The sequence below is a fragment of the Erpetoichthys calabaricus genome, chromosome 8 (assembly GCF_900747795.2).
Source record: "Erpetoichthys calabaricus chromosome 8, fErpCal1.3, whole genome shotgun sequence".
NCBI classification, from domain to species: Eukaryota; Metazoa; Chordata; class Cladistia; order Polypteriformes; family Polypteridae; genus Erpetoichthys; species Erpetoichthys calabaricus.
Window position 1 is genome coordinate 144,018,633 of NC_041401.2, and position 14,257 is coordinate 144,032,889.

The following is a 14,257-nucleotide window of genomic DNA, read 5'->3' on the forward strand; positions in this document are numbered from 1 at the left end:
CTACAAATGTATTATACTTTTTCTTAAAAAATTGGTCAATATGAAATGAATAGTATTGTTTAATTTGTCATTTCAGCACCACCTGTGAAATTTTCCATTCTACCAGAAACAGAGCGCGATAGAAAGATCGAGGCTGGCAGCCCCATAGGGCTGTACTGTGAGGTCTCAGACCAAAACGCTGCAGTTCGGTGGTTCAAGGATGGGAAAGAACTTCATCCACAAGAAGACCTTCAAATCCAATCAGAGGGCATGATGAGAAGCCTAATTCTTCAGTCAGCAGATTTCAGTCATTCTGGAATATACAGCTGTGATGTCCTTGATGATGTCATCACATTCAAGGTTGAAGTTCAAGGTAGGCCCTAAAGCTTCTTAGTATTCTTTGAAATGAACTTTACTTAATTTTGTTACTTTGTATTTATTATTTTTTATGTACACTCTTACAAATAAAGGTGCTAGACTATTTCTTCAGAGCGCTGCCATAGGATAACCATTTTTGTTCTCCAAAGAACCATCCATGTGAAGATTTCAGAAGGAACCATTATTTATACTTAGACCCGGAACAGGTTCCAAAAATAACCATGAACTGATAACAGATTTGTGAAATTCCAGTGGGTTCATGGTTTGAAAAGGACTGTTGCAGCATACAATCACACAGACTAAGTTCAGGTTTTCTTGGTCTATGCATTAAAGATTTCCATGTTGTCTTCATATTAGAAACATTTTCAAACCACAAAGGCAAAGAACCCTTCCAAGAATTAATTGGTTATTTGTCAAGCAATAGTTTTATGAGAAACCACACAACCCACTAAAGTGCCATTAAAGAACCATTATTTTTAAGAGTGTACAAATGGATGGATGGAAGGACTGAATTAAATCTTTTGAGAGTATTCCTGGAATTGCACCTCTGAAGATTGCTTGGGGCTCAGCTCTACATTTAATGTTTCTATTATACTGGATAATGTTTTTGCAGTGCACCAAAAATGTCCCCAAAAAGTGCATCAGTGATTTTTTTGTCATCAATTCAGTTTTTCACATTTTTATTAGATAAATATTTTCTCTCTGTCTGTGAAATACTTTCACCACCTGACTACCATTACAGTTTGTTGTTCCCCACTTTAAAAGTTTCTTGATCACTTTTTCTGAATATAACATAAATTTTAATTGCCCGTTTTTCTTGCACACTTGGAGTAACATCACTCACGCCAGCATTGCAAGAAAGGAGTTGAAGTATTAGGCAGAGACACATGGACTGAACAACAACTAGTCCTACACTGTACAAAATTAAGTCTAAGCAAATTAAAAGTATTTATATCATGACATTAACTCTTGTTTTCCTTATTGTAAGAATTATTGACTTATCCAAAATTGTATATTTATGATTATTTAGCTTACTTTAAGAAATTTTGCTTACCCCATTGGCAGATTTTTTGATAAATAAAAGCAAAACAACTCCCTTTAAAGTTTTGCATATGCATTTTTATGCAGTGTACTTGCACACAGTCACAGCATCTCAATGAGGACATCTGCCCCATCACACAGCCACAGCCCACCTATGACGTATATAGTACAGTGTGTCCCAAAACTTTTCCTATTAGTCTTTGTACATATTTTTATTAATTTCAAAATCCATTGTTATTAAATTGCCATTTTGTAAATTGATGTATAACCCACAGCGAACAAGTGTGAGTCAAATTAAAAGTAACAGATCCTCAGAGTTCATGAAAAAGGTTTAAAATCACTGGATGGACTGAATTCATGTATCATGCATATGAGACATGTTGGTTTTCATTTATGAAGTAGCAAACCCTGATTTAATTGTAAACAAAAAGCACAATAATTTTCACTCCCAGTTCTCAGTTCATTCAGTTGGATGGGGTTGTATGCTAAAATCACATCTCACACCACTTCCCGACTAGGTAGACAAATTTCTAGTTGAAGGAAACTGATGTTGCTTCTTAATTTCTCACCATTTACAAAAAGAGTTGAATGCATCAGTGCTGACACCAGAAGCAGCAGCTTGAATGAATCAAAGTTACACCAAGAGTCATTTGGGTTGAGTAAAGTAACTTGATCCAGGCAACAATATTTGTGCTATGCCTGATGGGAAATGTAAATGAAATTTTTATGAAGGATCTAAACCTAAAAGTAGTGTTATTTTTCACCAAAACTCAAAATTGTGGTCAGACGAACGGAACTCAAAGGCTTGATATTTAAGGTTGTGACAGATAGGGGGCGCTATCGCTCCCTTGAACCCTCGGACCAGACGCCAGACACCAGATAAAAGTCTAAAATAAATTTATTATAATAATAAATGTTCACAAACCACCCTCCACCTCCACTATACTTAATAAACAATGAATACTCAATAATAACAATTCCTCCACACCTCCCAGCAGCTCAGTCACCCTTCCTCCCAACTCGGCTCGATCTGCTGGGGTTACCCATAGTCCTTTTATACTTCTTGACCTGGAAGTGTTTCTGTCCCTCAGTCCATGTGACTCTTAACACTTCCGGGTCAGGTGAAAACTCCTTTCCTTCATCCCGGAAGTATGTCATTTCTTCTGTCCCTGTGACTGGGACGTACTTCCGGGTTATAGTGCAAATAGAAGTCCCTGGGCCTCCCTGCAGCGTCCCCTTGCGGCCCCCATAGTATCCAGCAGGGCTATGCATTAAAACTCCAATGTCCAAATGCCCTGCTGGAATTCGGGGCACCTCCACGTTGCAGGGAGGGCTCCATCTGGCGGCCTGGGGATATTGGCCGGGATGAATGGCCGGCCATATCCCACAAGGTAAAAAAAAGCAAAGCACACAGTAACAAGTTACAATCATTTTTATCCACAATCTTGGATAATCAGCAAGTGAGTACTGCTGACTTTTATGCTGTTGACGTGATGATGTTACAGCAACAGTATTCAAAGAACCTACAAATTGGAGGCTCCCATGAAAAACAAATTATAGTTAGGAAATATGTAAAATATTTACATCTCTTATAAAATGAGTTCAAAACGAAAAATATACACCAGAAATGTCTTCCACAACCCCAATACCCTATAACTGTATGTATAAAACCTCAAGTAAAGTCTTGAAAAACATGGAAAAAATTAAAACAATTAGGTCTAAACTCAAAATTGCCCTAAACAGAAAACAGATATCCCCATTCTACTTTATCAAAAGTTTTTTCTGTGTAGAAAACTAAAACGTTTTGGAGCTTGGTACAGTGCATCCAACAAATGGAAAACATTTGATGATAGCTGTGTGCTTTTAATAAATCCAGTTTGTCCTTGTGATATTATTATGGGATACACTTTCTCAATTCTTTTCGTGAAAACTGTAGCCAATACTTTTACGTCATTATTCAGCAATCTATAAGATGAACATTCCAAAGGGTTTTTTATTTTTCTTTGGAAAGATAGTATAGGGTGTTGGGTAAAATACTGTCACCTTTTGCGTCTTCAAACACAGCTAACATTATTAGAAAGACTTTACCAGGCATTCTTTTATAAAATTTCTGTTGAATAACTATCAGGGCCTGCTGCTTTTTCACTTTGAAAGGAATTTATTACATCCTAATTTTCAATAAACCTCAGTGGTTTGTCCAGGGTAAGAAGTGTGCTAAGCTGGGTCAATTTTTAAATAAATCTTAAATTTTATTTTGAGATATCTTTAAAGAGACTATTATTATTATTATTATTTTAAGATAGCGTATCATTTTCAGATATGTGAAATACACTTATAGATATCTCAAATGTGTTTCCTGATACTGCGGTGGGTTGGCACCCTGTCCGGGATTGGTTCCTGCCTTGTGCCCTGTGTTGGCTGGAATTGGCTCCAGCAGACCCCCGTGACCCTGTGTTCGGATTCAGCGGGTTGGAAAATGGATGGATGGATGTTTCCTGATATCTCAGAATAGCCTTGCATTCATGTTTTAGATATCTGAAATATATTTTAAGTTATCTCAAAATCTCAAAAGTACTCCTGTGCATTTGGAGATATCTCATATATATTCAGAGATATCATAAAATAAACAAGTCACAATGAAAGAACAGAAAATTGCACAGGAAGTGATTTTGGAAGTGATTACAAATCAGATTTCAGATATTGTAAAATGTATGCAAGGACAAACTGGGATATCTGAATATCTATTTTAGATATGAAATGTATTGCAGATATCTTACATTATAAAGGAAGTTACTGTTAATAAATATATATTAGTTTCAGGGTGCAGTGATTCCTGTCACTCGCCCCAAACTCAAATGGCAGACATTGGGCTTTAAAGGCCCAAAAATGGGGCTAAGGCTTTTAAACAACCAGTATAAAAACGTGTCCAGAACTGGAGAGAGGGAAACAGTTGTAACAACTCTTGACAAACCAGAACAAATTTTATTTATATTGAAATACTGTATTTAATAAAAATGTAAAAAAATCTTTCAAAAGGCAAGGTAAGAAAAGAGAATAAAAATAGGCTTTGTGTAAAAAAAATGGATAAACAAATTAGATCAAAACATGCAACGCCTAAGCTGTTATTCCGTCTGTTCCCCCGGCTGTAATGTTATGTGGCCCATTACTTGAGGCTCTACATAAAGGCGACAGAGCAATGAACAAAAAAAACTAATATATATAAGTTAACGTAATACACAAAAGCTATTTTTAAGCAATGCAATATTAAATAGAAAAAGCACAGAAAGAACAAAACCAAAAACAGAATGAATAACACAATATCCAAAATTATATTTGAAAAGTAACAAAAAATATTACATAAAATTGAACAAGGAAAACGTCCCTAGCTGAAACATGACACTGATATCTGTACAGGTGAATTACATTTTAAAATATCTGGCATTTTTTTTGAGATATCTGCAAAAATTCATTTGGCTTGCCATAGTTTTCTACGTCCTGTTTTAAAGTCAGCTGCCAGTGCCAAAAGCCACACAAACAAAGCAATACTTATAATATTAAATAAAAAGACGCTTAATATGATGTGACTCCATTAAACTAGTGCCAGATTATAATATTGTTTCACTTCTCACAGTAGTCAGTCTAATAGAACACACAGGCCATTGCTTTTAAGCACATCAGGAACAACGCAGTGCGAACATTTTATATTATTGATGATACTCACTATGAAGGTGTCACATAAAATGAAGCAGTCTAGCTTTATGATTTTGAGTTTAGCTACTATGATTTTGTTTACATTAACACTAAATGGCACATCTTTTGCTTCTTATGCAAGAGCTTACCTGCATATATTTACTGATAACTGAATCAAGAGCATCTTTAAAAGCACTTGATAAAAGCCGTTTTATTTGTGCACGACAGTCCACTTTGGTGTAAAACACAATTCCCAGCCAGCAGCGCACTAATAAAGGTTTGACAGCAGTAGTCGGAATGCTAGATATGATGTATTTGGATTGTACTGCTATGCTGTTTCCACAATAATATATATACAGTATATATATATATAAATACTTTTTAAAAACCATGCTTATATTAAGTTAAAAAGTGTACTAAAAAGTAAAAAAATAAGTCTCTCATACACCACTCGTAAAATAAAAGGTGGGTGCTTTTGCTAAGATTTTAAGAAGTGTTTTTTGAATGTTGATTGATGAAAATGACCATGCTTTTGTAATCAACATTTTAACACTTCCTTTAATATTTCTATCCGTTACTAGTGCCATCTATTGGTGAAATCTTGAACTATTCTTCATATGAAAATTTCATTTCTTAATTTACATGGATTAATTGATCAATTAGTGAAACTGATTATGGATTCGTGTATTGTCATCGGAAGTGAGTAAGTGTGCAAAACTTCAAATCATTTGGACAATAGGAAGTGAGTTAAATATCAATTACAAGATTTGTACCAGACAACAACCAGGTGAAGTTAAAATAAGCGTGGTAAAATAATAATAATAAAAATAACCACATTACATAAAATCAGGAGCCATGCTATTATCACATACAGTGTGGCTGACTCCTTTATACAGTATAAGGCAGCTTACAACAATATCAAATACAATTGGAGCTGTTTCTTTTGTTTTTCCAACTGGAGCACAGGCAGGTGGAGTGACTTCCTCAAGGTCACAGTGTGTCGGTTAGGGGATTTGAACCCACAGTCTCAGGGTCTGAAGTGCAAAGCCTTAATCATTACATCCCACTGCCTGCCTATTCTATAAAATCATGTAATGTTCACAGCCATGATTCTTTTGTGATAACTAAAATGCTACAAATGTAAGTCTGCTGAAAAATAAAAATGAACTCCCCTGTGCTATAGCTCCACCAATGAAGTTTGCGGCTCTTCCAGAAGAGGACTGTAAGAAGGTTGTTCAGACAGGCACTCCGGTTGTTCTTTCCTGTGAGGTGTCAGATGCTGAGGCCCAAGTGTGCTGGTACAAAGATGGAGAGGAAATTCACCAAGACAGCAACATTAATATGCAGTCTGAAGGAACAGTAAGGCGCCTGATCATCGATTCTGCAGGGGCCTCTCATTCCGGAGTTTACCGCTGTGACTCTACTAACGATGCAGTGAGCTTCCTCGTCGACGTCAAAGGTAACTTTAGATTTGATTCACTTTGTGCTACTATATTTTCCTGCTGCTTTAATGAAGATATTATTATTTATTACATAAATCTAAATTTATCTTCTGTTCATATATGATAGAGACATTAAAGCTGACTTTGTTTCAAATAAAAGGTATCTGATAAGGTAACCTTATAACATACTAAATGGTGTCCTTTTTTTGCAGATTTTTCTAAATGCAATGTGAGACATCATGGATATCTGTATGTGCTTTGGAGTCATCAAAATTGCATTTGAAATATATTTAAAAAAAAGTATGTTGAATTGTAAAAAAAAAAATCTTTTGCAGCAGCATTGAAGAGGGTTATCCCAGACATGGCAAAACCAATTACTTAGAGAATAAATCAAAAGCCGCTAATTAAGCCGCACAAAGAAATGTTTACTTCAGTTTACCCAACTCTACTATGTTTTCATTTAACAACATGGATATTAGTCACCATTTTCATTTACACTGCCGATTTAAACCCACACAAACTGAGACTTTTGAAAATACCAGCTCAGCGTTGCAAGGTAGATGAGTGAAAATGTAGACTTTTGAAAATGCAGACTCTAATTGCATTATGATTTGTTTGTTCTTATTGAGTAGCCATTCCATAACTGGACCCTGCTCATTAAAGCATCTCATTCCCTGATTGGTCACCCTTCATAGGAAAAAAACATATTCCAGCATAGCTGAAATAGAAGAATTGCTTTCCATGGTGCTTGTTGTGTTGCTTACCTGTATGCATCTAAATTTCATTTTGAGTGCATGAATGCCACATACATGCACAAAAGTCAAATCATTTACCAGTCACCACAGTTTTGTAACGAAGTTCATGGCTAGCGGCTTTAACATTCCTTCAAGGATCTTTCTGCTGATGTGTGCATGCGCAATGTAGACAAACCTTAACTAGATGCTTTTGTAAACGAAGTGAAAACGCTACTGTTGACATTCAAGTTTTGAATAAAAATGTAGTGTAAATATGGATTTAGACAGTGCCTTTTTATGAAAATAAGGGTCAAAAAAAGTGACATAAACAGGTGTAAATGTAGCACGGATCACAACACCATACAATTACAGATCAGCAAACAAAAGGGTAAAACAAAAAGGTAGCCAAAAATTCAGACTGAATACTTTCAGCAAAAAGAAATTCCTCAAGAATCTAGAAATCTCAAGTCTTTTCATTTGTTTGCAGAAATTAAACATGGCCACCAAAACCACATGAACATGCACAGTGATGTCACATGCATGTAGGATACGACCCCTTGTGATACCCCGCACCACTGCAACCAAGTTTCAAAATGGTGACACTTGATGATGTCATAATGGGATACTTGATTTAAAAAAATAAACATAAACACAGCCCGAAGAGGCAACGTGGGTCCCCCTTCCCATGGGTTCACCACCTATGGGAGGGGCCAAGGAGGTTGGGTGCATTGTGAGTTGGGTGGTGGCCGAAGGCGGGGACCTTGGGGGTCCAATCCTCGGCTACAGAAGCTGGCTCTTGGGACGTGGAATGTCACCTCTCTGAAGGGGAAGGAGCCTGAGCTTGTGCGCGAAGTTGAGAGGTTCCGGCTAGATATAGTCGGACTCACCTCAACGCACAGCTTGGACTCTGGAACCAATCTCCTTGAGAGGGGCTGGACTCTGTACCACTCTGGAGTTGCCCCCAGTGAGAGGTGCCGAGCGGGTGTGGGTATACTTATTGCCCCCCGACTTGGAGCCTGTACATTGGGGTTTACCCCGGTGGACGAGAGGGTAGCCTCCCTTCACCTTCGGGTGGGGGGACGGGTCCTAACTGTTGTTTGTGCGTATGCACCAAACAGCAGTTCGGAGTACCCACACTTTTTGGAGTCCCTGGAGGGGGTGCTAGAGGGCATACCTTCTGGGGACTCCCTTGTTCTGCTGGGAGACTTCAATGCTCATGTGGGCAATGACAGTGAGACCTGGAAAGGCGTGATTGGGAGGAATGCCCCCCCCGATCTGAACCCGAGCGGTGTTTTGTTATTGGACTTCTGTGCTCGTCACGGATTGTCCATAACGAACACCATGTTCAAGCATAGGGGTGTTCATATGTGCACTTGGCAACAGGACACCCTAGGCCTCAGTTCGATGATCGACTTTGTGGTCGTGTCGTCGGACTTGCAGCCACATGTCTTGGACACTCGGGTGAAGAGAGGGGCGGAGCTGTCAACTGATCACCACCTGGTGGTGAGTTGGCTTCGATGGTGGGGGAGGATGCCGGTCAGGCGTGGTAGGCCCAAACGTGTTGTGAGGGTGTGCTGGGAACGTCTGGCAGAGCCCCCTGTCAGAAGTAGCTTCAACTCCCACCTCCGGCAGAACTTCGACCACATCCCGAGGGAGGTGGGGGACATTGAGTCCGAATGGGCCATGTTCCGTGCCTCTATTGTTGAGGCAGCTGACCGGAGCTGTGGCCGTAAGGTGGTCGGTGCCTGTCGTGGCGGCAATCCCCGAACCCGTTGGTGGACACCGGCGGTGAAGGATGCCGTCAAGCTGAAGAAGGAGTCCTACAGGACCCTTTTGTCCTGTGGGACCCTGGAGGCAGCTGATAGGTACCGGCAGGCCAAGCGGAATGCGGCTTTGGTGGTTGCTGAGGCAAAAACTCGGGCGTGGGAGGAGTTTGGGGAGGCCATGGAGAACGACTTTCGGACGGCTTCGAGGAGGTTCTGGTCCACCATCCGGCGTCTCGGGAAGGGGAAGCAGTGCAGTGTCAACACTGTATATGGTGGGGATGGTGCGCTGCTGACCTCGACTCGGGACGTTGTGGGTCAGTGGGGGGAGTACTTTCGAAGACCTCCTCAATTCCATTAACATGCCTTCCAATGAGGAAGCAGAGCCTGGGGACTCAGAGGTGGGCTCCCCCATCTCTGGGACTGAGGTCACCGAGGTGGTCAAAAAACTCCTTGGTGGCAGGGCCCCGGGGGTGGATGAGATATGCCCGGAGTTCCTCAAGGCTCTGGATGTTGTAGGACTGTCTTGGTTGACACGCCTCTGCAACATCGCATGGACATCAGGGACAGTGCCTCTGGATTGGCAGACTTGGGATTCTCCCGGAAGAGCTAGAAGAAGTGGCCGGGGAGAGGGAAGTCTGGGCATCTCTGCTCAAGCTGCTGCCCCCGCGACCCGACCTCGGATAAGCGGGAGACAATGGATGGATGGAACATGACATCATGGTTTTCTTTAAATTCCTAACAATGTCTAAGCCCTTAATAGTGGATTTTATAAGTTTTAGATGTGGCCTGATTGTATTTTTTTCAATCAAAGAAGCACGTATTTCTCCTGAAACATCTTCATTTTTAGTTATATCACAATTTATATGGATATTCCTGTCAAAATTTTATCTGCCGACTTAAGGGATTCTTGTTTATGCTGAAAAGTAAAGTTTTGACATTCTCACATGATTTTAGTCATTATCTATTTTTTAATGTAATACCTTTCATGACAAATATTAAACTTTACATAACATAATATAATTTGAAAAAAGTCAAGCAATATAATTCCTGCTCAGTTTTCCTGTTACTTCTCAGATTACTCCTTGAATAAAAGTGCAAGCCATGCAGTCTAACCCTACTGTGTAATAAGGTGTAAAAGTAACAAGGGGGCACCTTGCGGCCAACACTGTTTAATTCTCAACAATAAATGCAAAGAAAATATGTGTTATAATGCCAAATCGTGTCGTCTAAGGTAGTTAGGATAACGACTTTTCTGTATTTAAGGCGTTTGTTTGAGGTGGACGAAATCTGGAGGTGATGTCAGATGGAATGGTGTCAATCATGTTTTCTGAAGAAGGGGGAGATGAGAAGTTGTTAATACACAGTGTCACCTCTTGTGTCAGCAGAGATTTACCATCACACAAGCCTTCAGGCTGTTTCCCATGCGCACGCACGTGACAAAAGAAGCAAACAATCTAAATGACTAATAATAAAGAGGAATACAGAGGAACTTCTATAGACCAGGACATTACAATTTCACCGTTATCATTTTTAATAAAAGAGACAAGTCAGGCAATCATAATAGTTGGGGTCCGAAATGGGAAAATCGTTTTTAATTGTTTTTTGTAATAAGAATAAGTCTGGAAAAAATCAAATACTAGATGGCACACAGGGCCAATTGTGCAGTGATTAGATTAGATTAGATTACATTACATTAGAAAAACTTTATTAATCACAAGGGGAAATTTAGATGCATACAGCAGCAGAAACATAAAAGACAAAGATACAGCTTCACAGAACAAATATTGCAATCAATCAATAGATGGAGAAATAAATACACAATAAACAACTGTATATTTTGCAGAAATTGCAAAATGAAGTTAAAGTAGAACATTTTGAAGAAGCATGAAATTTTCTGACAAAGGTAGAAAAGATCCCCAGAGGCTCTTCTTAGCACAGCATGGTGGAATGAGCTTGTGGCTAAAACAGGTCCAAAAGGGAGTTTCCTGGAGGTTTTTTTTAATGCTGGCGTCCAATTTTGCCACCATCTTCTTTTTAACAACAGGGTCCATTGTGTCTGGGGGTTTGTCCTATGTTGGAGCAGGCTTTCCTCATAAGTCTGTTCAGCCATTGTGCATCTTTTGAGCTCACAATGCTTCCCCAGGAGACCATAGCATAGAACAATACACTGATTACTTCACACTGGTAGAATATTTCCATCAGCTTGCTCCATACATCCAAAGACCTGAGTCTCCTCAGACAGTCTGCTCTGGCACTTCTTATGCAGTGCCACTGTGTTTTCAGACCAGTTCAGCTTGCTGTTTATATGAACCCCCAAGTAATTTTAGCTCTACATCACCTCCGCATTCTCCCCATGAGTGGTGACTGGTCTCAGAGGCTCTTTGGCATGCCAGAAACTCACCACCAACTCTTTTGTCTTGCTGATGTTGAGTTGCAGGTGGTTTTCCATGCACTACAAGACAAAGTTCTCTACAAGCCTCATGTATTCCAACTTGCCTTCATTATTAATGCAGCCTATGGTTAAGAAGTCATCTGAGAATTTCTGTAGGTGGTAAGTGCTGGTATCATACTGGAAGTCTATTGTGTAGTGGGGAAACAAGAAGGGAGACAGGACATTAGGATTGTCTTGCATGGGGAGATTTGTTCCTCTCATCAGGTGCTTCGCATCGAATGCCGACTTCTTCTTCTTCTTATTTCATTGACAGTTTTTAAACTGTCATTACTGGTGCATTACTGCCATCTTCTGTACTAGAGGTGTTAATATCCTTAAAACAAATGCTGACTTCTGGTGGTGGCTTTTCTTTTATAGTGTGGGTCTGGAAAATGGGAGTCTTTAGAAGTGGGGTGGAAGTTACATCATGCATCTTTAGATATATCCTCCTCTGTTCCAAGGGTGGATATGAATAGCAATTTATAGACTGTGCATTACTCTTAAATCTCCATGTGTTCACCCAAGGATGACCCCATAAGGCACTCACTCGCACAAGGTACCATCACTGCACCATAACAAAGTTTACCTTTTGTCACTACTAAGCTCTTCTTCATTTAAATTCAGCACAACTGAACACATTATTAGTTGTCCCCCAGTGCAGACTGACCATTAACTTTCATCAGCCACTCTGTGTACTGAACACACAAGTGTCCTAACTTGATGAACTAAAGAAGAAAGGCTCTAGATGTCAGCATCGCTGTCACCTAAGGGAATAAAGTAGCTGCTGCATGGGAACAAGTATGTCAAACTCTTTGATACACCCCCACTTAAATATGCCATCTTGAGCCATTATAATAGAAATCTCATTCCTTCTTCATGCCCAAAATTAAATCACATCCTTTATATCTCAACCCCACTGTGGACCACTCACATGGAAGTTTTAATTGAGAAAGGTAAAGAGAACTTGTAACTTGAGCAATTAGCACTGTTATTATCTGTGTGTGTGGTGCTTTCAGCCAACCATTATGTACTTGCATGCTGAACACAAAACTGTATTGACAATCTTATAACGCTTTTTGCCTTTTCTCTCCAGGTAGTAGTTCTCTTCCATTTGGCACAATGAAAACCCAAATATAATACTCTTTTCTGGCAATAAGCGCCTGCCTGCTCTAACCTCCTCCTAAGGAGCTCTTATTTTCACTTACCTCTCAGTTGAAGCTCAATGGAAGATCAGACCTCAGTTCCTTGCCATAAAATCCAAGTGGGGCGATGCCTAATAATCAGTCACTGTCTCCTCTTGTATTTACCATGAAGAAAAGTTCATCAAAATACCCTACTGATGAACCCTCTTTCCTATAGGCCGCTTTTGGCCTTTTTTCTTGATACTCTTTTTTTGCTATAGTTTAAATGGAATTATATGTAAACCTAACCCTTATTTTTAAAAGCCTTTTGATAGTGTTCACTCTGAAAGGAGCTATAAAAGTAAATGTTTAACTAATGAGTGGTAGTTAGTAATTTGCCTAATGAATTTTTATATTTTTAGAAGAAAGGTTTGGAAAAATCTTGTTGCCATTGGGTACTGTGTCTCTTTGTAATATATAAATCAGCAGTACTGGATGGTATTTGGGAAGGACACTAACCTGAAGTAATAATATATTGATACATTTATGTATTTATTAATATATGATTAGATGTATGTATTTATTTTTAGGTTGAAATAAAAATTAGCATGACCATAATTTAAAAAAGAGATACTGTACATAAGTTGAATGAATGAATGAACAATATCTATTTTGCACTGCACCTCCAGCCTGTTCCACTTCTCTTCCTCAAACATGACTGCAGTTTTATGCTACCAAAGGCCTTACTTAATAGTGCCTGATGGGAAGGAGAACATGTTCAGTAGAACCTAGTGTCTATGCAAGGCTACAGCATTTTGAGAGCAGGTTTACAGTCATCACAGACAATATTGTAAACCAGAGTATTCTGCATGGTACATTGCAATACAGAGAATAATGAAAGTCTAGTAATTAATCCCATTAATCCTTTATGTGATATCACTCAAGTCTGACACTATCCTGCTATATTGTCAGGTGACCATTCTGTTTTGTGCTTGTTTTCAAATGACCATTGTCAAAGATGAGACAAAAGTTCTGGGGCAGCCACCCATTTAATTTTTCCTGGCTGCAAAAGCGTTGAATAAAGAGTACATATGTGTACAGATTTGAGTGCAAAACAGAACTGAACTTGATCAGGCAATGATGGTGGTTTTAAGGGAGAGTAGAGGAAGTGAGGTCATCAGGGCCAGAACCAGAAGTGAAGTTATCAAGGCCGGAACCAGAAGTCATTGAGAGCAGGCGGGATTTCCCATAATTGGTCTGCAGTAGAAAGAGAGAAAGAATAAGTACACTCCATCACCCCCTGGTCTGGTGTGGAATTGCCCTCATTCAAGCCCTTTAGCTGCCTCCCATGCACACGTGTGTGACAACATTCATTGCACCATGTGGGTGTTGTCCATTGACCATTATATTCAAGGCTAATGTTAAGATCCCCACAGTCGCCTGGGCAACATAGTAATGCAGAGTGCGGACTCTGAGTAATTTAAAGCAGTGCACTATTTCTCACTTGTGGTTTCAGAGTGAGACTCGATCATTTCATTGAACATTTCAACTCAGGGATACTCAAACATTTCACCAAATGTGGGTAAGCAGTCCCCTTTGGTTATTCTGACTCATGGATACTGAATTGTTTCATTGAAAGGGATGGGGGGCCATGCTGAAAACCATATTCCTTATT

The 14,257-nt window shown here is 39.4% G+C and overlaps 1 protein-coding gene across 3 annotated transcripts in view; it reads left to right on the plus strand.

Annotated features, from left to right (window-relative positions):
• Positions 1–14,257, plus strand: part of obsl1a (obscurin like cytoskeletal adaptor 1a) — a 144,244-nt gene that overhangs the window by 66,611 nt on the left and 63,376 nt on the right. For 2 of the 3 annotated variants that reach the window (XM_028807562.2, XM_051931188.1), the window contains exons 7-8: positions 77–352; positions 6,272–6,547. In XM_028807562.2, the coding sequence (XP_028663395.2) occupies positions 77–352; positions 6,272–6,547 (552 nt within the window). The remainder of the gene's footprint in view (positions 1–76; positions 353–6,271; positions 6,548–14,257) is intronic. The other variant, XM_051931189.1, reaches the window with a different exon arrangement.